The sequence below is a fragment of the Leishmania mexicana genome, chromosome 26 (genome assembly GCF_000234665.1).
Source record: "Leishmania mexicana MHOM/GT/2001/U1103 complete genome, chromosome 26".
Classification (NCBI taxonomy): Eukaryota; Euglenozoa; class Kinetoplastea; order Trypanosomatida; family Trypanosomatidae; genus Leishmania; species Leishmania mexicana.
In genome coordinates this window covers 344,862-370,207 of record NC_018330.1, presented here as the reverse complement: position 1 = coordinate 370,207, position 25,346 = coordinate 344,862, and the positions used below count along the sequence as shown (strand labels likewise).

Here is a 25,346-nt window from a genome sequence, read left to right as displayed (position 1 = left end):
GTGAGGACGGAAAAGTGCAACGACGACATGCCACAACAAACAGCTTAGGAACGCGACTCTTTTGATGTACATCAGCGACGTGCCCGCAGTCGCTTCAGGCGAACACACACGCACACACGCACAAAAGGGGGAGAGAGCGTGACGGCACACGGGTGCACAGAGATGAGCAGTGGAGGGCCCCTGGGGAGGGAGGGAGGAAGGGAGAGGGGGGGGGGCAAGAGAACAAAGGCTTGCACATCTCACGCTGCGGCGGCCTCGTCTGCCGCACGTGCCGGCACCCGCTCTCCCTCCCTCCCGACATACGCAAAGCCGCGCGCTGTGTCGGCAGGCACGGTGAGTACCCTCTGGGCCCCAGCTGCTGCCGCGGCGGCAACGCCTTGCTCGTCACGAGGGAGGAAGACAAGATTGTCGACCATGGCACCGCTACGCACCTCGCCCTGCACACGGACGGCCCCGATAACGCAGTTGGACCGAATGTGCGGGTGCTGCGCAAATATCGGGCGACGCCGGCCATGGCCATCTTCGGACTCCTCAGCGTCCTCCTCCTCGTCTTCTTCGGACGGACGAGCCGGAAGCTCGGCCTCTGCGGCGGCCACCTGGGCAGCAGACGGGCCGACCACCAGCAGACACGCCAGCCCGCACGCAAGCACTGAGCTGTACTGCACATCGGCTGCACCAGCCATCCCGTACACGTAGAGGCCTACCTCCGCAATGCTGCGCACCGATAAACCCTTAATCACTGTGCCGGTGCAGCCACCGTGCAGGAGCACACCGTGCCGGGTGTGCGTGACGAGGCAGTCTGTGAGGTGCACATCAGCGTCATCGCACATTATGGCAACTTCGCACGACATCGGGATGGCAGCCGCTCCCGCAGCGCTCGCACCAGGAACGCAGAAGCGCGGCAGGACACCCTCCTCAATGTCAAGAGATTCACCCCCACGCCCGCTATCGCCCGTGTCGTGGGCCTCGTTCTCTTCGAAGCGGTCCATGTAGCGGCGCAGCAGCTGTGTTCGAGCTTGGCGCCGCTGCAGTTGTGCGAGGGCAGAGCCGCCACGACAACCGTCCGCGGAGACTGCGTTGGTGGCGGAGGCACCGGCGGCGTTATACGCGGCGGCCTCTGTGTTTGGCCCCTCCACGATGCAGCTGTGCATCGTTAGAGCACAGCGCGGATAGGCGTAGAGGCCGTAGGCCGATCCTCCATACACAAGAGAGTGATCCACTACCGCCTCCGTTAGCGGCGCCGCTGTGATGGCGATTCGCGTAGCTACAGCACTGGCTTCGGATGACGTCGGATGCTGCTGCGGAGAGCCGATAACGCAGTGGGTGATGTGTGTACGCGTTAGGGAGCCGATTGTCACGCCAGCGCGCGCGCACAGGCCGGCAAGGGTGATGGCCACCTCCTCTCGCGAAGCCTCAGCGCTGCTTTCTTCCTGCTCCTGCTCGGCCCCGCCATCGTCGCCACCGCCCCTCTCGCTGGCTTCCTCGTCTTCCTCGTCTTCGTCGCTGTCCAGTTCCTGCTGCACGTAGTGGGGTAACCCACAGGTCGACGATGCCGTGGCATCAGCGGACTCGTTGGTGTACAGAATGGAGATGGGGAAGTCAAACACGGGATAGAGCTGCGGATTCGCTGTGGTGGCGGTGATCGCCGGCGCAAAGACGCTGGAGCCACTCGTGGTGTGCATGGTGGTCATCGAGGCGGCTTTCCGACTGTCTATCGCCTCCACTGCCTTCGAGGCGGCAGCCTGCAAGGGGTTGTATGCCTTGCTGGACTTCGCGTACTCGGTGCTACCACTGCTGCTGTCCTGGGCGAGAAACGCAGCTGCCGCTGCGGCCGTAAGGTAGGTGAACCACGGCCCAACGCGGCGTTTTGACGGCGACATGTAGCGCGGCTCCGCTACCTTGTTGCTTCCACCGTGCGATGCATGCTCACGAGCGTAGGAGACGCTGTACACGCACAGGCCCCCTAGCTGTGCCTCGTTCAGCTCCAGCGGTGACGAAGAGGACGTCGAGGAGGACGAGGCTGCTGCGTAAACACCGGGAAAGACGAGCACAATGTCCTCCTTGAACTGTACGCGGCCGATGGCGTCGCCGAGATGATTGCATACACTGAAGCCGCCGACAAAGTGGCTGCTAGGGCCATCCTCTAGCTCCGCCAGCTCGCTCAGCGGCGTCACCTCCGTCCACTCCTCGATCTCTTCCTCATCGTCCTCGTCCTCCTCTTCCTCCTCCTCGTCCTCCTCGTCGCTGCTGTTGTGCGGTGACTCGCTCTCTGGCGGGTATTTGGCAGACATCTGCGTACTGAAGCAAAAGGATACGGGATATCAGACGAAAAATATGGATCGAAGCCGAGTATGCTCGTGGTGCTGAGGCGAGACGGGTCGCGGCTGTGTGCAAGGGTCACCGACGGTACGTCGGGTTTGGTGGGCGTCAGGTCGGCGAGAGAGAAGGCATACACACGCTCCGTAACGCGGAGGAGTGTCGATGCACCTTACAAATGATACATGCCCATGCGCATGTTCATGTCCGGGTGCGTGTGTGTGTGTGCGTGTCGCTCAGGCGAGGCGGGAGAGGGAGAGAAGTGGGGCGAGAAGTGGGAGGTGCAACAGAGAGCGTGCGTGTGCGCGCAGAGGTGGTGCAGAGATACCAACAACGACGACAGCAAACAACAAACAACCCGAGATGTGCATCTATACTCGTTAAAAAAGGAGCCTTCCTCGTTTTGCCCGCCATCATCGCGGCGGTGTTGGCTTTGGTGGTGGTGATGGTGGTGGCCACACACCTCTACATGGGAATCTTCTTGAAAAGCAGAGAGTGTGCGAGAGTGCGGCAGAGGAGGAGGAGGAGCCGGCTGGGGGGTGGCGGCTTCTGTGTTCATCGCATGTGGGCCTTCCTCTCGTCCTTCAACAGCAACCAACGAGAACGGCTCTGTGGGCTCACGTTGAATAGATTTGTCGGCGCACATGAGTAGCGGGCGCGAAAAGCGGGCCCCATGCGCGAACACGAAGGCGCAACATCTCATGCAGTCTTACGCTCAGCCTACTTAGGGACTCGCACGCACCTACAAGGACTGCGGAATATGGGCCCGCTGCCATTACAGAGCTTCAGGGCGGACCATCGAGCGCCGCTGCTGCTGCCTCCCCTGCCGGTGCTGCACCTCCTTGTGGCGGCTTCCGTCGTGATGGCGGTGGCGGTAGGCCTGCTTTCACCGCGGCGGCAGAGGCAGTGGCAGTGGCAGTGGCAGCGTCGCCGCCAGCTCTCCCGACTCCTTTTCCAGACTCCAGCCTCGACAGCTTGCGCATGTACTTCTCTGTCTGCCGTCGCACCTCCGCATGACCGCGAATCACCTCTGCCAGCTGCTTCGTAGTGGACGACATGGCCGTTCGTGTCTCGAGACAGAGGCGTCGCAGCTCACGCAGCCTCTGAGCCGACGGAAGCGCATCCTGTTCATCCTTCGACGATGGAAGGTTCAGCAACACTTCTCGGCGACGACGCGCAACGGTGAGGGTGCGCTCGAGCTCACTGCAGTCGCTCTGCAGCAGTTGCTGACTCCTCTCAAGGTGCTCCACTCGCGCCTTCAGTGTTTCTGCCCGCGCTGCCCAGGTTGCAGTGGTGCGAAGCAGCAGTTCCGCGTAGGCCTGGGAGGGCGGGAGTTGACGGGCACCGATGATAGTAATGTCGTCCTCGCCTTGGTTCGTGTCCGCATCGCCGCCGCTGTTCTGGCGCGATGTGGCAGGTGAGCCCTGCGTCTTCGGCGCCGCACAGGTGTCCGTCGGCTCCCAATCATCCCCGAGAATGAGCGTGGGGGCGCTGAGCTCGCCACCGGATTGCGACATCGAGGGGTGCGCAACAGCCGGACCTGGCACGCAGCCTCGCTGCGATTCTGAAGGAGGCGAGCACACCTGCACACTGTTGGCGTCCTCGGCGTCCGCTCGGTGGCGATCTGTATACGGCGCATGACCGTCCTCCCTCCCCGCCTCTTCCGGCCGGCAACGCTTTCGCACGCTGATGGCGCGCTTACAGTCTCTTTCCATGTAACGACCGTCGGCAGAGACACCGGAAGACGCCTGGGCTGCGGCGATCAACGACATTCGAAGCTGGGGACGGAAGAGAGCCAAGTCGGCGCCGGAGGCGAGTTTCAGCCGGCACACGGGACAGGACGGATGGATGGCGTACTCGCACAGCTGCATGGCGCATAGGTAGTGCAGAAGATGTCCGCACGGCAGCACCACAACACCGGCGGCACCTTCGTCGCTGCTGCTGTCGGCGGTGTGACCGCTGTTCGACAGATTCGCTCCGCCGCCGCTGGAGGGTGGACAGGGCTCGCGGTGCGCAAAGCTGCGCTGACCCGACAGGCTTGGCGCTTCATGAGGGGACACTGGAGACAGGACGGCGAGGCTGGGGTGCCACGGGTCTGTCGCATCGCTCCCGTACACGCCAGGCGCAAACGTGATGCAGAACTCACCTGCCCCGCCCGAGGCGTTCGACCCACTCAGCTGCAGCGGCGAGTGTGGGGAGTGACGTGACGCACTCGTGCTGCTCGTGGTCCCGCTACCGGGGGCCGCCACTGCGGAGGTGCCGGAGGAAGACGGAGAGGCAGGGCGGCTGGGTGGAGGCTGAAGACGGTAGTTTAGTGGCTGCAAGCAGATGGGGCACTCGGTGTCCACAAGGGCCTCGTGGAGAAGCATGGGGAGGAGGGGGCACACAAGGTGCGCATCAATAGATGGAAAAAAGTGCGCCCTGGCGCATTAGGGTGACGTCAAAGCGAGCAAAGGTAGGTGCAGACACGCACACCTGCAGAGAGTGATCGAGCGAGTGCGTGTGTGTGTGTGTGTGTGGGCTTCCGAATGCGGTAGAAAAGGGTCGGAGAACGCATGCGCACATACATACGTTGGCGTGGCCGCGCGAATGTATGCAGGAGACGGCATGGGGGAGGGGGTTTGGCGGATGAGTGGAGGCCCGCACAGGGGCAGTCGAAAGAAAGAGAGAGGGAGTACTCACGAGAGGTGGCTCACCACACAGCTCACTTGCAGATAGGCCCGCGGCTGCCCCATCCTCCCACCCCTTCTCCTGCATCACCGTGTCCCCCGTAGGCAGTTGCGGACAACCGCCCAAGAATGTCTACACGTGTCCTCGCACGGTGTGTGTGCGCGTGCATGTGCCTCGAGTTCGTGTTTTTTTACTGTGTCTTAGGCCGTGCAGTCCGCGGAAAAGAGAGAAGGGACGCAGGGGCAGATGTAAAGGGAGGGAGAGGGCGAGGGACGATACCCGCCAGATGCCCCGCACCCCTTCCCCTCTCCCTCGCCGTGTACGACGTGTCCTTTTTTTGGTCGATGCGAAGGACGTGTGTGTTGCAGTCCCTGCGAGCTCGTGGTGGTGACGTCACGTCTGCCATTCCGCGCTGCGTGTACTACCGCCGCAGCCACGCCGGAGGCGGTGCTTCAAAGCGAACAAAGTCGCCATCTACAACCAAATGGTGGTGAGATGGCAAGCGCTCTGCGGTGCGGCTGTTCACCCCTGCACCGCTCTCCCCATCCCCCGGGGAAGAGGAAGGGCATGGTGCAGGTGACGACCGGTTTGTAGTCGCAAGCATCGCCGCAACCTCTGGCGTTGATGCTGGCAATCTCGCCTTCGACGGTGCGCCGTCGTCGGTGGCGAGGAGCAGGGCCTCCCTAACTTGGTAAACCCAGGCATGCAGGCAGATGGCCGACGTGCCCGTCGCGCACTCCCCTGCGGCCACGATCGGCAGACGTCCGGCGCACTCGTAGCATAGCGGCTCATCTTGCCACCTAGTGGCGGCTGCGTTGCTTTGCCCCTTCCCCACCGTTCGGGCGCCCACAGCTGCAGCAACACTACTCGTGCTGGCGAGTGGGACCCCCTTCTTCTCACGGTTCGCCATGTCCTCTGCCGTTTCGGCTTCCCTTCCGCCGTCTGTGCTGCACACAGTGCGACTGCGCTTTACACCCTTCTTCGTCGGTAGCCCGCCGTCGGCGTCCACTGTCGCTGCACGCTCCTCTGTCCTACGCGACGGGGAAGCCTGGTGAGCACGAGATGCAGTGTTGACCTCGTTGGCGGTTGCCTTCATTGCTTGGCAGTAGCAATGATAGGCAGCTGGCAACTGTGCGGCATCGAAGAAGACGAAGTCGCGGCCATCGCGTGAGAGTCGGGCCGCGCAATCAGCGCTGCCGTCCAGGCCACGCGCTGCCGTGTCTTTCGTGGACGACGTTTCGGGGTCGCAGGTGACGCTCTCCGTGCCCCCTGGCCTCTTCTTCGGCAGCTGCGGCTGTACTTGCGCTGAAGGTGTGCTTGATGGGTCCGAGTTGCCACTGGTGTGCGCGTAAACGACGTCGCCGACGATGGGGCAGCCAAGTGAGCCCAGGTGCCTACGAATCTGATGCAGGCGGCCCGTGTAGGGGGTGCATAGCACCACCGCCTCTTCAGCGACGCTCGCCACGTTCGTTCCAGCTTGCGGTAGACCGTCCTGGGGTGCGGCGTTCGTGGCAGTGGGCAAGGCGGAAAGGAGCTGACAGAGCGTCGCCGCGGCAGCAGCGGAGGACGCAAGGGTCCCAGGCGCAGGAACCGGCACTGTCGTCAGCACACCATCAGGGAACACACCCGGTAGAGCTGAGCGGCATTTCTTCGGCTGGCGAGCCCACAAAGACGCGACGTCGCAGACACCGTTTGCGGAGCTCAGCATGTGCGACACATAGGCGTTGTGCGTCCTCAAGCACGGCTCATCACCGACCACACGCCAAACATGCAGGGGCGGAGGGAATGCCGCGGGCAAAGACGGGGATGCTAAGGGCGGTGGCTGGGGCGTGCGCTGCCGCTGCGTCTCGGCTTCGAATCTTGTCTCGCTTTCCGGCAGCACTCGTGTCGACTCAACACGCACACGCGCCAGGTAGTACTTCTGCAGCTCATACGTGCTGGCAAGGATGCGCTGCAGAGATGCCGGTGGCGAGGCAGGGGTGGATGAGAGCGCGCGGCCGGCGGGCACACCGGCATCCCCATCACTCCCATCGGGGCTCGCCGTGTGCTCAGCGACTGGGGTGACCGCCGTCTCAACGCCGCGGTCACGCGAAGCGTAAGGCTCGACCCTGCGGCGCAACAGCTCCGTCGTCACTGCTTCCTCCACCTCTTTTGCCTTGCGCATCAGCACCGATCCGATCCGTTTCGCTGCGTCTTGGCGTACGGCCAACAGCAGCACCCCGGAGGTAACCTTGTCCAGCCGATGACACGGTCGAGGCACCTTGTCCGGGTCGACTTCGTCCAGATCTGCATCTCCGGCAGCGGATGCTTCGGTTGTTGCTGCACAGTAGCAGTGCGAAGACCCCGAGCTGTCGAGTTGATGTTCGCAGGGCTGACCCACTGATCCAGCAAGTCGTACGGGAGCTGGAGGTGGGGCATAGTACGCGTACAGCTCCGCCTTCTCTGCTGGCGAGAGGTGCTCGGTGGAGACGAGGGCCTGCAGGAGCGGGTCTTCGACGAGCAGCCACGCCGCCAGCCGCTTCGGCGCCAGCACGTACTCGAGAAGCGAGGTAAGCGAGTTGTAGTAGTACCTCCCCGTTGCGTGCGTCGGTAGCCCGGTCGGCTTGTTGACGCAGATGAGACCGTAACGTGCAATGCACACGGCCGTGATCAGCACGGCATCGGCGCCACACATCCCCACCGTCACTGGCACTTCGTGGCGGTGCACCGTGTGGTACACGACGTCGCCGTGCTGCAGCACCACATCCTCTCCTCGGGAGGGCAGAGGAGCAGGCGATGCGGCTCGGCGATCAGCGTGGCGGCGCTGAGGGAGGTCTGAAGCGGACACGGTGGTGGTGGTGGTAGGGGTAGTGTACGAGGACGAGGCCAGGCCTGGGGCACTGTCGCTGAAGCTTCCGGTCGTGCCCACCGACGCAGGCGTGACAGCCGACCGCTTCAGCAGCCGGCGCTGCGTGTTGTGCTGGCCGAGAGCGCCGCGCTGCACGCAGTACAGACGGCCTTGTTGCAGGCAAGCTTCGTAGTAGGCAGGGGTGTGATGCGGCAGCTCCTCCGCGTAGACCTCGAGCAGCCGCCGGCCGACCCACCGCCCCTTCACGAACACAGTAAAAGAAAAGTCATACGGGATGACGTGGCGTCGAACGCCGGTGGTGAAGAGGGCGGCCGCGTTGGCAGTTGCAGACTTGTCAGGCGACGCTACCTCCTGCACTGTGTACCACGGGAACCCAGGGATATGTCGCGTAGCGTACAGCGCCCGCTGTGCTGGCGAGGTCCAGGCCTCTTCCTCGAGCCGCTGCAGCTCTGCGATGGTGCGGGGGCGCCGCGATGATGGCATTGCAGCGACCGGACTGTGGGGCGGAGGTGGCCGTCGCGCGGAGTTGTGGTTCCTCATGTTCAGCTGGAGAGGGGCAGATGAAGAGGGGAAAGACCCGCACAGGCACAGACACGCGTTGGGGCGCATAGAGGGAAGGGCCCAAGGCAGAGGGGGATGGAGGCCGGCGATGACGCTGGCTGCTGGCTGATGCGTGGCGTAGGTGGGTAGGTGGGGTGCTACTGCTGCTCTGCTGACGCCACCCTTCAAGTAGCGCAGCACACAGATGCTACGCAGCGGCGCACTGGCTTGTCCAGCGGCGTTTTTTTTGAATGGGAAGGGGGTGGGGGAGGGTGCGAGCGCTTCACCGCCACTGGGTGTGCAGCTGAGGAAGCGAAGTGGCGGGCCTCCCCGCAGCTCTCCGCTGTTGTGGTGAGGGAGGAAAGGGGCACTCCACGTCCATAGAGCACCACAGCAAGGATGGCGATGGGGTTGCCCACAAAGGAATGCACTGAGAAACAGCGACATCGTTGCCGGAAGCGGCGCCAGTAGCAGGGGCAAGCACGAGTGTGAGAGAGCCAGAGGCGGGGGGGGGGTCAACCATGGAGCACGGGAATATGCGGCGAGGCAAGAGAGTAGGGATGCTGCGCTGTCGCCAGCGGCCGCTCGCTTCGTCAGTGATATGCGCCAGCTCCCCAGCCCTCCTAAATATCCTGTCCGCTTAGACGGAGGACGGGATGTCCTTCATGGTCCGCCGAGCGGCCGAAGGCGCTGGAATCGGCTCGCGCAGGAAGCCGCAGCGCACCAGCGTCGTCATGACGCGATCGTACCCGTGCGTGTAGCCGACCCGGTCGAGTGCAAAGCACAAATCGCGCGCGTCCAGCAAAGTCTGGCGAATCACTGCCTCTCGATCTGCGGCGACTCCAGCAGCATCCCCGTTGTCGGCACGAGCCACCGCAGCCGCTGCGTCTCTGGCATCAGCCGTCGCGACGATCTCCGCACAGGCGAACTCGACTGCGTGCCGCCACATCGGCTCCTCTGCAGCGGTGTCGTCGCCGCGGAAGCCGATGGCTGCCATGGCGCTACACATCTCCGCGAGGTCAGTGAAGGACACTCGAGCCCTGTCGCTTGCGGCGCTGCGGTCTGCGTGGCAGACGTGGGGGCGCTGGCAGGAGTCGCAGGGCGTGGATGGGGGTGGAGTAGCGCTTCCGTGTGGCACGTGAGAAGAGGGAGCGTTAGCGTTACCGTGCGCTGAGAAGTTGCCCGCACCCACACGCTCCCTCTCAGCAACGGCCCTAATCTCTGCCACAGTGCGACGCTTCCGCCGCGGCTGGGCCATCACTGTCGACTGAGTTTCGCTCGACGACGTCGTCAGTGCCCGTGCTTTGAGTCCCTCAAGCGGGAGTATACCCAGCATGCCGGCCTCTATCCTCGCTTCCTTCGCCACGCGAGCAGCGCCGGTACTTCTGACAGAGACGTCCGCGTCGTCGTCGTCGTCGCACTTCCCTGCCTCCTGCTGTAGACGGTGAGCGCCATGCCCGGTCTCCGCGTCATAGAGTGTTTTGGCGAGACGGCGCTGCATCACATTCGCGAGTACGCGAACGTGGTGTAGGACGCTGATAGGGCGCAGGCGAGTGTCAAGGCCGCCACGGAGGCGATTGAGCTGTGCAGCCTCGCGCCGTTCTGATGGAGAGGGCGATATAGTGAGAGAGGTGCCTGCAGAGCAAGCGGCGACGTTGAGTGAGACACGCCGCACAAAAGAGGAAAGTGCTGCGCAGCTGATATCAGCGAAGTGCTCTCCGTGCGCCCGCACGCCACCACCGCCGCTGTAGTCCCCCAGCACCGCGCCCGGCTCCTGTGGCGTACATGCAACGGTTGAGAGCTGCTGGCGCATCGCATAGCTATCAACACATCGTGCCAGACACGTGGCAAGCGACGCAAGCGTTGTAGACGACAGTTGCTCACTCGAACCGACGACGGACAACAACACACCGTACACCTCTGCGCGCACCCCCGACGCCAGCGGCGGAGGATGCGCCACGTCCAGAATCGTCCGCGCGGCCTCGACCAGCACCACGACGCGGAGAAGCTCCTCTACCGGCAGTGGCGGCGCCATGTCCTGCACCTGCTCGCGTTCGTGACGAAACAGGCGGCGAAGGGAGCCGGCGCTGGGGCCGCTGCCTTTGGCAACCGCCGGAGGTGCGCTCGTGTGGCTCGCAATCGCCTCATCCGCAAGCTGCCCCAGCGATGAGCCGTCACGGATCTGCATCTCTCGCATTTCCGCTGTCCCTGGCCTGTCGAGCCCGCTGATGCAATGTGCACCACCGCCTCCATCGACCGTGCACGTCTCTGGCACGGGTGAGACAGCCAGGGATGGCAGCTTAGGCAAAAAGGTCGCTGGAATCAGGAAGCGCAAGTGGTGCTGCCCGATAAAGAGCAAGAGCGCCTGCAGCTCCACGAACCACTCGTGCAGCGTCAGAAGCCGAGAATCAGCATCGGCGTCGTCTGCCGCCACCGCTGATGCTGCTGTTGCTGCTGCCTCGGTCTTCTCTACGATCGACTCTTGAAGAGCAGCGGCGAGGTGGCCAAGCGCTTGCACAAAAAGCGGCAGCTCCTCTGCCTCTTCTGGGAGAAGTCGGTGCTGCTGCCGCTGTGTATCCGCGCCAGACGCGGCCACGGCAGAGACCACGGCGCCGTCCCGATTGCGCTCCATACCGTAGCCGAAGGCAGGGTGGTAGGCAGACGTCCATAGCTCACGAATTGAAGGAAGGGCCGTACGGACATCCGTGACGTTGGCCAAAGCGGGGGCGCCCACTGCCGTGAGCGAGAAGCTTCGCTGCTCACCCGAAGGAAGACCTGTGACGAGGTGCACGAGACGCTCCCATGGCGCGTCGCTTGTCGGTACGTTAGCGATCTCCGAGCTCATAGCTGAGATGCGGCGACCTACAAGATCGTAAGAGCTGCAGTGGCATGGTCGAGCATGCACATGGCACATGGCTGCACGAGGAGAGCGAAGGCAATGCTGCGAGCAGGACGCAAAGGCGGACAGCGAGAAGGGGTACCAACCACCGCGACGACGCGGCATCACGCCCCGCAATGCGGATAGCGGCCGAGTGGGCATGGGGCACGAGTGTTAGCCACCCGGGGTGGTGCGTCTCTTCCGGTTCCTCGAGGCCTCTCACCGGAGGGCCGACCGGCAGTGAGCGCACGAAGGGCAGACGCTGATGATTCCTTCCCACAGGCCTGCAGCACGAACAAAAGCCCGCAGCGGTCGATCAGCGTCTAGGTTTTCCAGAGAATACGAGGCGGAGCGCAACGAGAAGTGTCGATGGTGTGTTGCGGCGAGGAACGACGACAAGAAAAACAAAAAAAGGGATGTCACAGAAGACGGGCATGGAGAGAAGGGCACGCGAAAGCATATCCGCGACACACACGTGGCGATGGGCCGTACTGTCGTCTGCTTATTCAACTTGAGGGCGCGCAGGATCACTCTCCGGTTATCCATGGCCGCGCCAACCATCCCTCTTCCCTTTTCTCACCGCCTCTCCCTGTTGGCTGACAGGCACACGGCCAAAACAACAGAAGCATCCCCCGCCACGCTCGCACCTGTGAAGGAAAGGGATGGAGGATGGGCTCAGACCGAGGGTGAGATGAAGCGCGAGAGCTGATGCGTGAAGGAGGAGTGGCACGCTTACGAGCGAGTTGGGCGAGGCGCAAGAGGGACGGTGCCCGACTCCCTTCTTCCGTTTCTGGCGAGCATCAGCGCACGCCTTTCGTTTTCTTCACCGGGACGGACTTGCGAGTCACCGTCATCGCGACATTGAAGAGAGAAGACAGGTGCGCGATGGAGGGGAGGGGGGAGGGATGAGCACATAGACACAAACCAGCGTGCGCGCAACGAAGCGCGCACACGGAGGCTGCATGTGTTAACCGCCGCGAAGGCCCGAAGCTGACGCGCACACGCAACGAAGACAACGCCATCCTCAACGCGCGCATCTTTCTGCCGCTTGCCATTGCTCTAGCTCGTCCTCTTCCCAGCAACGAGAGAGAGGCGAGGAGCCCCCGAAAGGTACACACGAAGGAAAAACTCGCGACCAGGACAAGCCATGTCGACATCGCCTTCACGACCAAAACACGCGGACGTAGTGAGACCAAAGTAGCGAGGGCCAGGCAGCAAAGCCCACCCCCCTCACCACACACACACACACATACACAGAGGTCTAACATGGCCTTAGAGTGACGCTTCATCGGGTAGGAGGCCGTCCTTGAAGCACTGCTTAAGCAGCGTCTGCAGATCTGGGCACAAGTCAGACCCGTAGTGCAGTAGTAGCGCGTGCAGCTGACGGCCTTGCTCCATCGTGATGGGCCGCACGCGCTTTCCGGTGGTGGGGTCGATCAGATCATCCTCCTGCTCCACGACTACCTTGACCATGTTCAAGGCGCGGGTAAAGAGGCTCTGCAAGGACTTTTTCGGCACGTAGATGCGCAGGTTTACGACGATGTCGAGTATGTTCAGTATTACGTTCATCGTCGGGAACGTGGCTTCTTGCAAGCGGCAGCTCACCTGCTCCCCCATGGCTCGCAGCTTCTGTCGGGTCGGCTCCGCTTGCAGCGCATTGCGGCCCGAGTCGCTGACGCGGTTGTAGCACGTGCGGATGGATATCAGAGCAGAGTGGACCATGTGATGATTTAGTTCGTCTGCGGTGCAGATACGCTCAATAAGCCGCTCGCACACCTCGAGGCGAAGAAGACTGAACTTGCGCAGCACCTGCGAAAGCGTTGCGCACTCTTGCGGCGTGAACTCGCTGACATGATTCGTCGCGCGCACGGCGAGCGACTGGATCGGCGGCGGTGTCATGTCGTGTATCGTGTAGCACTGCAGGATGCCAAGAAGGGACGGCAAATCGAAATCGTTTGCCAGCACTGCCACTCGGCGCGCCATCGCGCTCAAGATCTTTCGCCGGACGTCCAGTGTCTCCTTCGCGCAGCCGCGACGCGTCTTGAACAGCTTCGTTGAGAGGGCCTTTACGGTGGCCATGTCGATCGTGTCGTAGTTCCTCAGCAGCAGAGACTTCTCCATTCGATTCCACAGGTGCCGATTGTAGAAGTTTGCCGTGATCATGTGCGTCGTCACATACAGCACATCGTCTGGCGCCAAGACGCCCTCGCTATCGCGGCGCAGCAGCTCCACGGTCAAGACACGCATCACAGACGTATACTGCGCCGGCTCGATCCAGTCACGCGCCTTCAGTGAGGTGGCGTAGTAGAGCGTGCGACGCAGCTCGTGCATGCCAGCCTGCTGCACCACCGCCGGCGACCGCATCTGCCCCACGAGCACCTCGACCTCGCTCGTCGTGATCTCCTTCAACTCTTCAACCATCTCGTCAATGCCTTCCGCTGTGAGGATGTCCGCTCCAGTACCAAGCGCCTCCTGCGCCTTCTTCTGCTGCAGCAGCTCATCCGCCTTGGACAAGGTTTCGGAAATAACGTCACAATGCCCGGTGAGCGCTGTCGTCGGAAGCGTCAGTCCATTGCCGGCCGCGCCAGATCCCGGGCTGTACGTGACGACAATGCTACCCTGCTGTGGCTGCTCCATCATGTGGGAATCGGGTGCTGCAGTTGCGGCGCCTGGGTTGGGGGTGGCGGAGGACTGCCAACGTCGTGGCATCGCGTATGCTTGCAAGGAGGCCGCAGCGGCGGCAGTGGCGGTCGTGGACGAGGAGGAGACGAGAGACGTGGCCGGCGTTTTGGGGAGTTGCGCGGACGCGTACGGTGTCAACGAGGACGTCAGGCGGATGTGCGCCACGCAGGCATGGGCCCGGCGCATGGATGTGCACAGCATCGCGACAAAGCCCTTGTCTTCTCTCGCCTGCACACATTCACCTATCGTGCTGTGCCTGAACTTGTCGTTTCCTCGCTGCTGCTGGCGTTGTGCGACTGTCGTGATCGTGGGGGCGGTGTGGCGCAGTGAATACGCTTCAAATGGTGGAGGTGTGCAGGCAAGGCGAGGGAGGCAGAAAAGGGATGGAGATGTGCCGGCATGTTTGGCGACCATACACTCTAGGAGAATGGCGACGAGAACGCTCATGCTGTCTGTCCGTATACGCGTCGTTGCTGCCATCGTCTCTGCCGCACTTTCGCTTTCGGTGAGGCAGGCGTAAAACACAGGAGAGATGGGGAGAGACGTAAGCCGTACAGGTGAGGAGGTGGTCGCCGGCAGAAACCGGAGCCCTCCGCCAGTGCCGAGACATCACTCCCCGAGCACTGGCCAGTGGGCTGCTCATACTCAGACACAGACGGACACGCGTCTGCAACTCTGTGTACGCCTTCCTCTGCCGTATCATCGGTAACGACATGAGTGGGGTGATGCAGCAACAACACACAGCGGCTCTGTCTTCACTACCACTGCGGCAGGGGCGCTACACGCTTTTACGTGGCGTATTTTCGGACTCGCTTCGGAGGCGGCGGAGGGAGGGGAGGGGAGGGGAGGGGCGGTGGTGGTGGAAGAAGCAGGCGAGTCAAGAGCACCCACACCCACACATATGTATGCATGCGTGCCAGTGCGGCTGTCTGTACATGTACATGGGGTGGAGAACGTGGCCACCGAGCCGTCGTTCTTGTATTCGGAGTAAGGATAAAGGAGGGAGCAGAGAGACACATGTGGGCGCAGGCGGAGAGGTGAACGCACGACTCTCGCGTGGCGTAGCTCACAAGGCCGCACACACACACACGTGAGGAGAAGACAGAGAGAAGGGGAACCATAGATACAGAGGTACACATACATACATAAATACAGGGAGGGAGGGAGAAGTGAATGGATGAGAAGATTGCATAAGAGAGGGAGGGGCAGCGCAAACTATGCATATACATGTAGAAGGATGGACAGGGCAGACAGCGGAAGTGGCAGGGAGGACGGTCCTACAAGAAACAACACACAAAAGACTTCAGAGACCGACACGCACACGCACACACACACACATACAGACACACCGAGGAGCAGACGCGCGCAGAGGATGGCTTTCCTTGTTGTGCCTCGCAGCGTCTCTCTCTCTCTGCCGTGCACCACATGCGCTCAACTCGGCGTTTCCCTCTCCCCCTCCGGCCCTGTCACAGGCCCCGCATCGCGTGGTGCGGAGCAGCGATCGAGGCGCGGTACAGCAGTGCGCCGACCCAGTCGTCTGAGAGCACGACCCCGGCCCTCGAACGCTACCCGGGCCCGCCTCGCAGGTTGCGTCGCAGCCGCTCGCCGTCATGGTGGTCGCCACCTGGTGCGTCCCCCGCGTGGTGGCTCAGGCCCCCTTCGCCCCTGTAGGCAGTGTGAGGGCCGGAGATGAGATGCGCTTGAGTCACGCCGACACCCCCGCCTACTCATAGGAATGGCACACACGTCTTTGCTGTCGCAGGTCGCTCCAGCATACGCCATCCATCGCCTGACGGCCGATATCAGGGACAGTGGATTGTTCTGAATTACCCTACAGTGCAGGTGCCTGGCCCTGTCAGGACCAGAGGTGACCCGGCAGTCGCAGCAATGGGGGGAGAGGGGGGGGTGAGTGGGCTGCGCGGCTTCTCCCCACAAAGAGAGTGGGGATAGTGCAGTGGCCCGTGTGATGCCACGAACTGCGGTGGCCTTCCGCCATCAGTGCTGCCGCAAAGTTTCAAAGAAGAGGCAAGCGCCCCCCCCCCTCCGTGTGTCTGTGTGTACGTGCCATCGCCGTTGTCGTGGCCGGCGGTGGGCGATCCCATTGCAGGCGTCGGGGGTTGCGCTCCATCGCACTCTTGTGCCACAAGTTCATCCGCAGCACAGTAGGCGATGCCTCCACGGCCGCACGGACAACGCCCACCATCACACCCCTCCCCCTATTAGGAACTAGCAAAGTGCCCTTCGCCGCCGCAGAGAGGAAGAGTGGATGTGCCATACAGCCTTCGAGGACACCACGCGCAACAGCGCGCCCGTGGCCGTGACTCGAAATAGGGTTTTGGGGGAGGAGGCGCGGAGCCTCGCGATCCACTGAGGCACGGCTCTTCTACTGAGCAGAGGCATGCCAAGGATGAGTGCGTGCAGCTCCCGCCGATTCCGGGCGCTTCTGTTGTGTGGCTTCCGCCATTACAGGACGGGAAGCAGCAACAGCGGCAACGGCAGCGCGGCGAAACATGACGAAGTTGTCATCACTGTACACTTTTCGATGAAGCAGCTGGGTGACTGGATCAGGGGGCAGCGAGAAATGCATGAAGGTCGAGCAGACACGTGCTCTGTCTCCTCTCACCGTCTCCGCCTTCACACTACCGCGCCGAAACGGTAGCGCGTCGGTGATGCCCGCTCTACAAGATCGATCGCGGTTTTCCGTCGCGGCCGCGGCGGTGACTGCACCGTGGCTTGTCGGAAGGTGGTAGGTGCTTTGCCGGAGCATCTTTGGCTGCGGGAGCTGGTTATGCTGCCGCTCCCAACGGCGTGTCTTCAGAAGCTCTCGAGGTCCGGCAAAGTGGATATCTGTCGGCCCCGTACAGGTGCGCGTCACGCCGCCAGGCATGCCTCCAACACACCTTGCCTCGTGCAGCGTCTCCGTGGACACCGTCGCGCTGACTTCCGCTGCAGCAGATGATAAGACTGACCGACCGCTGTGCGCCGAGTGTCGTTCACACGCCACATCGCCGTCGCCCACAGCGACAAGAGCTCGCAGATTGCACACCGGAGGCCCACGCCACTTCAGCGCTGCCGCCTCCACACGTTGCAGTGGCACTCTGTAGGTGTTGCAGTAGGTTCCAGCAAAAGAGCCCTCCTCATCCAGCCATAACTGCGCTACATCGCCGCTGAAAATAAACTGGCGTCGCTCGTCGCTCACCCGACTGCCATCGGCAGTCTGCCGGCCCGGCCCAGGAGTCTCAACAGCACCTGACGTACTGGCGTCCCTCCCACCACCGGCGACCGCCTCCCTAATGAACGTGCCGGAGAAGTCGTCTTGTGACACTGACTCGCCTGCAGGAGAGACAGTGAACAAAACGCCCTGCCTTTCAGAATCTGCTGACGACGGGTTCCCCATCGCGACAGACTCGACCACAACACGCACCGGCACCGCGCGCTCGTCGTCCGCCATGCCCGCCTCTCTCTGCAGGGGCGACGTCTCGGCCGAATGCGTGGCCAGCATCGCAAGAGGCCGGTGCCCCTCTAATCGCCCTGCTGCCAGCGAAGCGCTAGTGGCCACGAGGGAGGTATGAGGCTTATGTGCAGTCACGGTGCTCATGGTATCCGGACGCCCCTGATGTTGAAGTTCCGTCTGAGCACCACGCGGGCTGCTCCCATCCGCTCCAACGATTACCGGCGTGGAAGCGGTGTGCTGGGAATGCGTTGGGGTGAGGTTCGACGGAGGAGAAAGCGAGCGTGGGGTAGCAGGTCCACTGACTCCGCGTTGGGATGAGTTGCTGGGGACGACGAATCCGGCTTCGGTGTGGTGGAGGCGCGTGCTACGGGGCGGTCGCTCCGCCTTGCACAGAATAAGGCGCTTGCAGGGCTGTCCGTCACTGCAAACAATCGTCTTATGCTCGTAGGCGTAGGGTGTTTGAGTGGGCGATAGGGATGGGCAGCGGCTGCCACTCTCGTCGCGCGCAGCGAGCATCGGGGTAGAAGAGGGTGGGCTGAGGAGCCGCTGTGACTCTTGGTGATCGTGATCCCTGTCCAACGTGCCGCTCTGCGGGTGCTGCATGTGGTGATGTCCGTGCTGCGCGCCGGCGCTGGAGGCGGTGGCTGTGATCGATGCTTTTTCAGTCGTGGTCGCGGACGAGTCCTCAGCTCCGCTTGTGCTGTCGATGGTAATCGTGATGGCACGGATGACGCCGCTCGAGGAAATCCTGTCGTCGCCGCCTGAGCTGCGGTGGCGGGGCAGGGGATGCGTGGAGCTGGTGTGTGTTCCACTCGACAGTTGCGTGTCGCCTGGTGCCTCGATGACCGAGAACGACGCGCTGCCCCGTCGCTGCTTCTCTGCGAGAAGCGCGCTCTGCTGCACCATCTGGCGGCGCTTCACCGCACTGCTTGCACCGCTCCCGTTCAACTCACTGTACTGCTCGCCATCCTTCATATACGGGAGCGGCGTGCTCGAAGAGACTCGGCTAGCAGGTGCGATGTTGGCGTCACCCGCACCGACAGGCTGGGTTTTCGCGGCGGCCTCACCACTCGTTGCCGCGGCGGAGAGAGTGAATGGCGCTGGTGCTGAGTCCCCAGCGTGCGCGTCGCTTGCAATGGGGCTTGAGGAGCCAAGAGGTGATTGGGTAGACTTTCCCAGCTCCGTGGGCCGGCAGGACGGTGGAGCAGCGGCATCAACGTCAGTTACAGCAGAGTGGGCTGGGCGGTGCTTCTTGGGCGTATGCAGGGGGGAGCAGTTGGACACAACAGGCGACGCGGTCAACGACAGCCTGTGTGACGATCCCGCATGCGCCGACACCGACGAGGCGGCGTCTTCCGCTTTGTGAAGGGCGGTGGGGGCTGTCTCGCGCTCCAATGTCGGCGCAGAAGCCACAGCGCCGCCTGCAGCGTGACACTTGGCTGCCAATGCCGCCAGCTGCGATGGTGAAAGCTGGCAAACGGGCGGGCAGGCTCTGAGTACGCTGACCCACCGCCCGCTACTGTCGCTGCTGTGCTCTGGGGACGTTTCCGCGACGAGCGAGCCGCGGGGACCCGTCCTGCGTCCATCGCTGCCCTCGGCTGTGAGACCGAGGCGGCTGCTGTGGGAGGAGGATCTCGCTTCTATCGGGGTTCGGGGTTCGTTGATAGATGGCCTCTTCCTCTGCATGGAGCGGCACCGCACGCGCTGGATCGCGGCATCCTCAAAGGGCCCGTGCAGCTGCGACCCAAGCACCTCGTCATCCCAGACCGAGGAGAGCTCATTGGCAGCGGACGAGTCGGTGCTGATAGCGTCCATCAAGTACGCACTTCGACGGATGGGCTGCCGGCTGCGCCTTTGATCACACGGTGGACGTTGCCTGAAAGGCTGTGAGGGCGCCGTGGTGCCGTTGAGTGCCGAGCTTTCTGGGACCGCGCGAAGAGACGGTTCACTCGTGCGGATGCCAGTAGCGGATATGCCGCCCTCACTGAATGCGGAGGTAAGCGGAGAGGACGGCACCATCTTGCTATTGCTGGTATCGACGAGAATGCTGCTGAGCTGACTCGCCTCTGACCCATCACCGTTGACGTCATCCGTGGCACTGTCACGCAACTGCCGCGAGCGATGAGCGCAACGCTGCATCTCCGGTATTTCGTGAAACTCGACAGGGGCCCTCTTGCGCGATGCTATCTTGGGCAATGGATGGTCCGTCGAAGTGACACTCACGGCCACGGCTGAGTGAGCGGGTGTGGCAGAGTCGGGACGCGACGTGCTGGAGGCGGTGCTGTTGGTCGCGTGCGTCGGGGGTGAGAGGCAGTGCCCTGACGACGACATGAGGCGCGCCGTTGCACGGGAGTGCCGTCTGCTGGGCTTGTCGTTGCTGAGGCGCACGCCTTTGCCTTCCGCCCCCGCCGCCTCCGTTGCTGTCGTAGGGTCAGAAGACACCGCGTAGGAGCCGGCAATATTTCTTGCTGTTCCTCGAAGCCGATTCACAGCTGGCGTCGTGGCAGCGACCGTCGGTGGCTCCATGAACTGCAGCTTCGCCGTCCACAGAGACGTGACGTACTGCAGCTCACGCCCCACGAGATCGGCGTAGTACGCCCGCTGCGCTGGAGTGAGCAAGAAGACCGAGGCAGGTTCGCGGCCACCACCACCCTGTGAGGCTTCTTGGTAGTCCACATCGAGACTTATTTGGACGGCGAGGAGTATCTCCACCGCGCTGGTGAAGTGTTGGTGTACCTCCGCTTGCAGTCGCGCAGCAAGGATGCGTTGCTGAATGCGCGGTAGGTTCCACTCCCCCGCAGCGGGCCCAATCTCGATGCCAGCCACCCCTGCAGCCGCTTGAGGTGTGAAGGGGACGGCCATCGCCAGTTTCTCAGACGCCTGATGTTTATCGACGAAGCGGTGACGGCCGCCGTCGTTGTCGGCGGCGCCAGATTCATCGAGCTGGCGGCCCGGTGTGCCGGAGCTGGCTGCATCCGCGAGGGTGCCTTGGGGGTGCGTCTGCCCTGCCCGCGGTGACGAGCCAGCTGTGGTCTGTTGCGGTTGCTGGCGCTGCACCATCGATGCTGAACAGCTACGACTGCGCTGTGCAGCCTTTACGCTCGTGCCATCCACGGCGAACTGCTCTCGTGTATCCATCGCAGGGACGTCGCAGGTCCGCGGTCCAGGTAAAAAGTGACGCTGGTTACTCTGCGAGAGCGACTCGGGGCCTCTGATGGCGCTGTTGCTTGCTATGCCCGCCCTCCATGCCCGCGCGGCCGGAGAACTGTTGTGACTAACCGCCAGGACCTGGATCAAGTTTCGATTGGACTGCGGTGAGTCCGGGTCTGGCAAGGAGATGCACGTGAGGCTCGCTGACCGAGGACGGACATAGAGGGCCTTGTTGCTGAAGGCGCGCATATGCGCCGTGGTGGCGACGGGCGGAGCCGTCATAGGATTCTTGACGAAGAGTCTGCGTGCGTTGCCGCTTGGCACAGACGTCGCACTCTCTTGTGAACGCGCCGCGGCACTTCCGGATGTCATCATCTGTGGGAAATCCTTCCGCGGCTCCGCCGACGCCGGTCGACTATGCGAGGAGCTGCTCCGCGCGCTGCTGGCGTGGCGTGGCAAGGTGCGGAGGTGCTGCAGTTGCTGCTGCTGAACAGTCGAGATGGAGCGCGACCTCAGGGCTGGGTGCGGTACAGAGGAGCCGTTCGTTGTGCCGCGGAAGTTGGCCGCGGCGCTGGAGGGGCGGGTAAACGAGGGTGAGCACCCCTGCCGCGCTTTCGAAGAGACGCTCGCGGCCGAGTGGTGAACGCTGGCGACAGAGGAGAGGGGTGGCTGTATCGCTGTCGTTGCTGCCGCCACAGCAGGCGCAGACGGCGTTGGCCGCCGTGTATGCGTCCCGCCTAATTCGTCGTTTCGCTGTATCGACTCCAAGTGCGGTAGGGCGGACGTGCTGCGGTGCCTGCTGGGTTCTTTCAGAGAGAGCTGCGAAGGCTGTATTGCCGATGTCACCGGTATAGCAGCGGAGGTGAGCTGATTCTGGTCGGTGTCCTTGGCATCATGTGCTGTGCTGGGCCCTCCCTGCTCTCGCTTCGGCGACAGCACACGGTCGCGCTCGCCATGCCGGGCAGCAGCACTCCACTGTGTCTGCACTGTTGGGGACCTCATGCGACTCTGGCGAGCTGATTCGCCTACACGGCGGAGAGGTGACGAGACGGCACAAGGGAAGACGATGGGTGAGGGAGAGGCTCAGTTTATGCGGGGCGTGCATACCCATGTGTATGCATGCATATACATATAGACGCGTGTGCGGGTGCGGGTGCCGGTGTGGTGACGCCGTGCCCCGTCGCATGAGCGCCACTCGAGAGACGGGCGAGCAATTGGGGGGGGGGGAGGAGGGAAAAGAGAAGAAGTTGGCGGCCTGCTGCGCACGCACAGCGAGACAGAGACAGAGACAGAGGGGGGGGGGCACACGATCGGAGGCAGAGAACACACACACACTTACGAGGACACACGCGCAGGCAAGCAGCCACGCTGGTGAGGAGGAGAAGGTATCGACGCTCTCCGCTCGTATACATGCACAAGGCGGAGTGTGTGTGTGTGTGTGCCGGAGGCAGCCAGGAACAAGAGAAAGAACAAGGCAGGCAGGCAGGCAGGCAGGATGCTATGCGCGGAGACACGGAAAGCTCACGGTATACACAGTGTGTCAGAAAGTTAGCTTACATGAAAGGGTGGCGCCATGTGTGCGCGTGCGTGTGTGTGTGTAGCTGTATAACACACCAAGGAAGGTGTCCAGCTGGTAGAGGAGAGGGGGTGAGGGCAGGACGAGGGAGGGGAGGGGGGAGGGGGAGGGCTTGCCGCGCATAGCAGTGGAACACCAAAGAAGGAAGAGCGAGATGTGTCGGCAGAGCGTCTTGTGTAGCCTTTCGGAGTCGATTCGTGCGAGTCCCTCGTCAAGGTTTCCCTTGCTTCGACCACGATCTGCGCTGTGACTGCCTAGCGTGGGCTTGTGTGTGGGGCAGGGAGATAGAGATCGCACCAACATGACGCCACACGAAGAGAAGTAGGAGGGGGAGAGAGGGGTAGTGGTGGTGCGTCGAATGGCGAAGGAGTACCCGTGAAGAGAGTGGGCGGGCGGGTGGGAAAGTACACAGACGCACATGGATACCAAGACAAGAGTGCACACGTACTGGGCTGCTGCACAAGTTCATGAAGGGCATTGCAGCGCCATTTGCACATTGACGCCATGCCCAAGGCACGATCAGTTGTATGTGCGTCCCGTCCCCCCTCTCCTCCCCACGGATGTGCACGTCTGCGTGAACCGTTCTCCCCAGACACGGCAAGGCATTCGTCGCTGCGACTAAGTTGGCAGAAAGGCTACTGTGATGCGTTCTTTTTTTGGGAGTACTTGACAAACAGCAGCGGCTGTAGCCGCAGTCGAACGCATAGATTACATCGCACACCAACGGACATGCACGTCGTCTCTGCCGCTTCTGCGGTTCACCTCTCGCTCTTGCTCCCTTTCCACGCATGGCGGCGGAAGAGGAAGGAGCGACACACACACACACACACACACACACACAAAGATGGGGTGGGTGGCGGCGGTGGCGCTGACTTGTGGCGAACCCGTAGAGATACATCCACACGCACACCAGCGAGCTCGGCAAAGTCGAGCGATGATGCGTAGACTAAGTGGAGGAGGGAAAACAACGGAAACGGAAAAGAGACCAAAGAAAACAGGCAGCACAAGACAGTCCCGAAACACACACCTGTGTGTGTGTGTTGTGCGTCGTATACATCCAGATCAGCCGTACACCCCACTCTCCATCCGCTACGTCCAAGCCACGCCGGCGTGACATCTATGTAGCAGCCGCCTCAGGCCCCTTTCGCCTTCCCCGCTTCCGAGGCGAGGCGCTTGATTTCGCTCACGAGTTGCTGGTTGGCACGCTTGGCGTAGGCGATTTCCTCGGCGTGCAGCTTCCTGTCCGCCTCCTGCTGCTCTTGAAAGCGTTTTTGAAGGCCGGCGTACTTGGCGCGCCACTCGTTGACGCGATGCTCACGACGGCGCACCTCCGTCTCAAGATCTGTCTTCTCCGCAAACAGGTGCTGATGCAGGTCACGCTCGGTGCTCTTGCGCACCGCATACTGGTTCGCGCTGTCCAGCAGTACGTCGTATGTCTCGATCGCTTGGCGCATGCTACGGGCTAACTCGTCGAGCAGAAGGCCGCGCTCCGGGCACAGGAGGGTTACTTGCCGGATTAACTCCCGGAGGCCATCGTTGTAGATACATTCCCGATTTGGGCACACCACCCCCCGAGGGCGCGCTGACTCGCGGGCGCAGCGGTGTTGAAGGTGCCTGTAGAGGAGAATTACGTCCAAGCGAGACAGGTGAGCCACGTCGGCTCTGCGCCACATCACCGGCGCATGGGTGGCACTTCTGGCCGCGGCGACTGTTGCTGCGCTAAGAACCCGAGACGTGGAAGCGGAGAACGGAGGTGTCGGGGTGCCATCACTCGCCCTTTCTTCGCCGTCGTTGGCGGACTCCGCTCTGCTACCACCGCCGTGGCCCGCCGCCTCTAGAGGGAACAAAATCTCCATCGCCTGCGCCACCGTCCTCGCGCTGATGTCATCACGGGTCAACCGCCCTGCAACAGACACCACGCCGGTCCCACTGCCGGCTGCCTTCACCGCAGCAGCGTTGATGCGGGCCCTAACGAGATGGGCATTCTGTGCTCCAATGTCTACAGCTTCACTTGCTTTCCACTGGCCCCCTGCAACCTCTAGACTGCTTCTGAAGTTTGTCACCAAGGGATTCTCGCTCGAGCTTCCGCCTCTGAGAGCACACTGCAACGTCTTCGCAGCGGACAGCTGTCCTCCGCCGCTGCCGGACCCGCCATGGCGCACCGACGTGAAGGGCGGCGTGCTGGATCGCTGAGGCGGCACTGGCGCTTTAGACGTCGCGGCCACCGACACACGCGTTGCTGTTGCAGAAGACACCCTGTCCGCCACCACGGAACCATCATGCGATGCGGCGCCGCCAGCAGTGGCGGGAGCGGCACCCCTGGCTTTGGTTGCTAGGTAGCGCGCCGCCATGGCCGCGTCATCGATCTCGCGCAGCGCCAGCGCCGTGTCGTAGTCGAGAGGAACGTCGAAATCATCCCGCTGCTGCTGCCGTTGCACGTTTGCGTCGTCCATGTTGACGGGTATGGTGCGGTAGAGGACGGTGCCAAGGACCTCGTAGATGCTGCGGCCTTCTGGAACCGCCATTGCTCGGGTCCTCCAGCCGTCTCTGTTCTCTTCTTCCTGTTCCCTCCGGATCTTGTCGGTGCCGTGCTGCAGCCACTGGCTTCCGTTGCGCGTGTGCCAGCCGCCCACGACATCGAACAAACACCGAGATCGAGAGGGAGGGGGAGGGGGACGGGGATGGGGGTTGAAGAAGAAAGGATAGGCGGAGAGAGAGAGGAAGGGCGCAGGAGCAAGTGGTCGATGGCGTGCATGCCGGCTAGTGGTCCGGGAGGTGAGGGGCTCCTCTATTGCTGACTTCGTAACGTCGGCGCGTGAAAACCACACGTGCCTTGCTGTGGGTGGCATCCTACGCATAACAAGAAGCGCACACGCGCCCAGCCAAAGGGGGAGAAGATCGCGAGAGGGGCGAGGGTATGACTCCTCTCATCGCCGGACTCGCCATGCAAAATACCCTCGATCAGAAGGCAGCGACCATGATATGTATACGTGTCAACAGCGCACATGAGCGCAGCGCTGCCTGCTCAGAGACGCAGCACTGGCAGTACTTTGCATTTCCATCGCGCTCGTCTCTTCTCCCTGTCGGTCTTGCTCGTTGGGGCAGCGCGTTGTTGCCCCGTCGGAGCCTGATAGGGCACCTGGGGGTCCCGTGTGGATGCCACCACGGGGACCTCATGGGTGGCACTGTCGGGTGAGCCATCGCCGATCCCTCAGTGCCGATGGCGCGCATC

At 62.6% G+C, this 25,346-nt stretch overlaps 7 protein-coding genes across 7 annotated transcripts; all 7 read right to left on the bottom strand.

Annotated features, from left to right (window-relative positions):
* Window positions 1-239: 239 nt before the first annotated feature.
* Window positions 240-2,291, bottom strand: LMXM_26_1180 (conserved hypothetical protein; the record flags this gene model as incomplete). The annotated part of the gene is made up of 1 exon (XM_003876370.1): window positions 240-2,291. One exon carries the CDS (start codon window positions 2,289-2,291, stop codon window positions 240-242), a length of 2,052 nt encoding a protein of 683 aa, XP_003876419.1.
* Window positions 2,292-3,101: 810 nt separating this feature from the next.
* On the bottom strand, window positions 3,102-4,685 carry LMXM_26_1170 (conserved hypothetical protein; the record flags this gene model as incomplete). Its single annotated transcript, XM_003876369.1, has 1 exon — window positions 3,102-4,685. The coding sequence occupies one exon, from the start codon at window positions 4,683-4,685 to the stop codon at window positions 3,102-3,104; it is 1,584 nt and encodes a 527-aa protein (XP_003876418.1).
* A 722-nt stretch (window positions 4,686-5,407) lies between these two features.
* Window positions 5,408-8,317, bottom strand: LMXM_26_1160 (conserved hypothetical protein; the record flags this gene model as incomplete). The annotated part of the gene is made up of 1 exon (XM_003876368.1): window positions 5,408-8,317. One exon carries the CDS (start codon window positions 8,315-8,317, stop codon window positions 5,408-5,410), a length of 2,910 nt encoding a protein of 969 aa, XP_003876417.1.
* A 697-nt stretch (window positions 8,318-9,014) lies between these two features.
* LMXM_26_1150 (conserved hypothetical protein) lies at window positions 9,015-11,378 on the bottom strand (the record flags this gene model as incomplete). Its single annotated transcript, XM_003876367.1, has 1 exon — window positions 9,015-11,378. The coding sequence occupies one exon, from the start codon at window positions 11,376-11,378 to the stop codon at window positions 9,015-9,017; it is 2,364 nt and encodes a 787-aa protein (XP_003876416.1).
* Window positions 11,379-12,524: 1,146 nt separating this feature from the next.
* On the bottom strand, window positions 12,525-14,135 carry LMXM_26_1140 (conserved hypothetical protein; the record flags this gene model as incomplete). Its single annotated transcript, XM_003876366.1, has 1 exon — window positions 12,525-14,135. The coding sequence occupies one exon, from the start codon at window positions 14,133-14,135 to the stop codon at window positions 12,525-12,527; it is 1,611 nt and encodes a 536-aa protein (XP_003876415.1).
* Window positions 14,136-16,317: 2,182 nt separating this feature from the next.
* Window positions 16,318-21,540, bottom strand: LMXM_26_1130 (hypothetical protein, unknown function; the record flags this gene model as incomplete). The annotated part of the gene is made up of 1 exon (XM_003876365.1): window positions 16,318-21,540. One exon carries the CDS (start codon window positions 21,538-21,540, stop codon window positions 16,318-16,320), a length of 5,223 nt encoding a protein of 1,740 aa, XP_003876414.1.
* A 1,707-nt stretch (window positions 21,541-23,247) lies between these two features.
* LMXM_26_1120 (conserved hypothetical protein) lies at window positions 23,248-24,639 on the bottom strand (the record flags this gene model as incomplete). Its single annotated transcript, XM_003876364.1, has 1 exon — window positions 23,248-24,639. The coding sequence occupies one exon, from the start codon at window positions 24,637-24,639 to the stop codon at window positions 23,248-23,250; it is 1,392 nt and encodes a 463-aa protein (XP_003876413.1).
* Window positions 24,640-25,346: the final 707 nt, after the last annotated feature.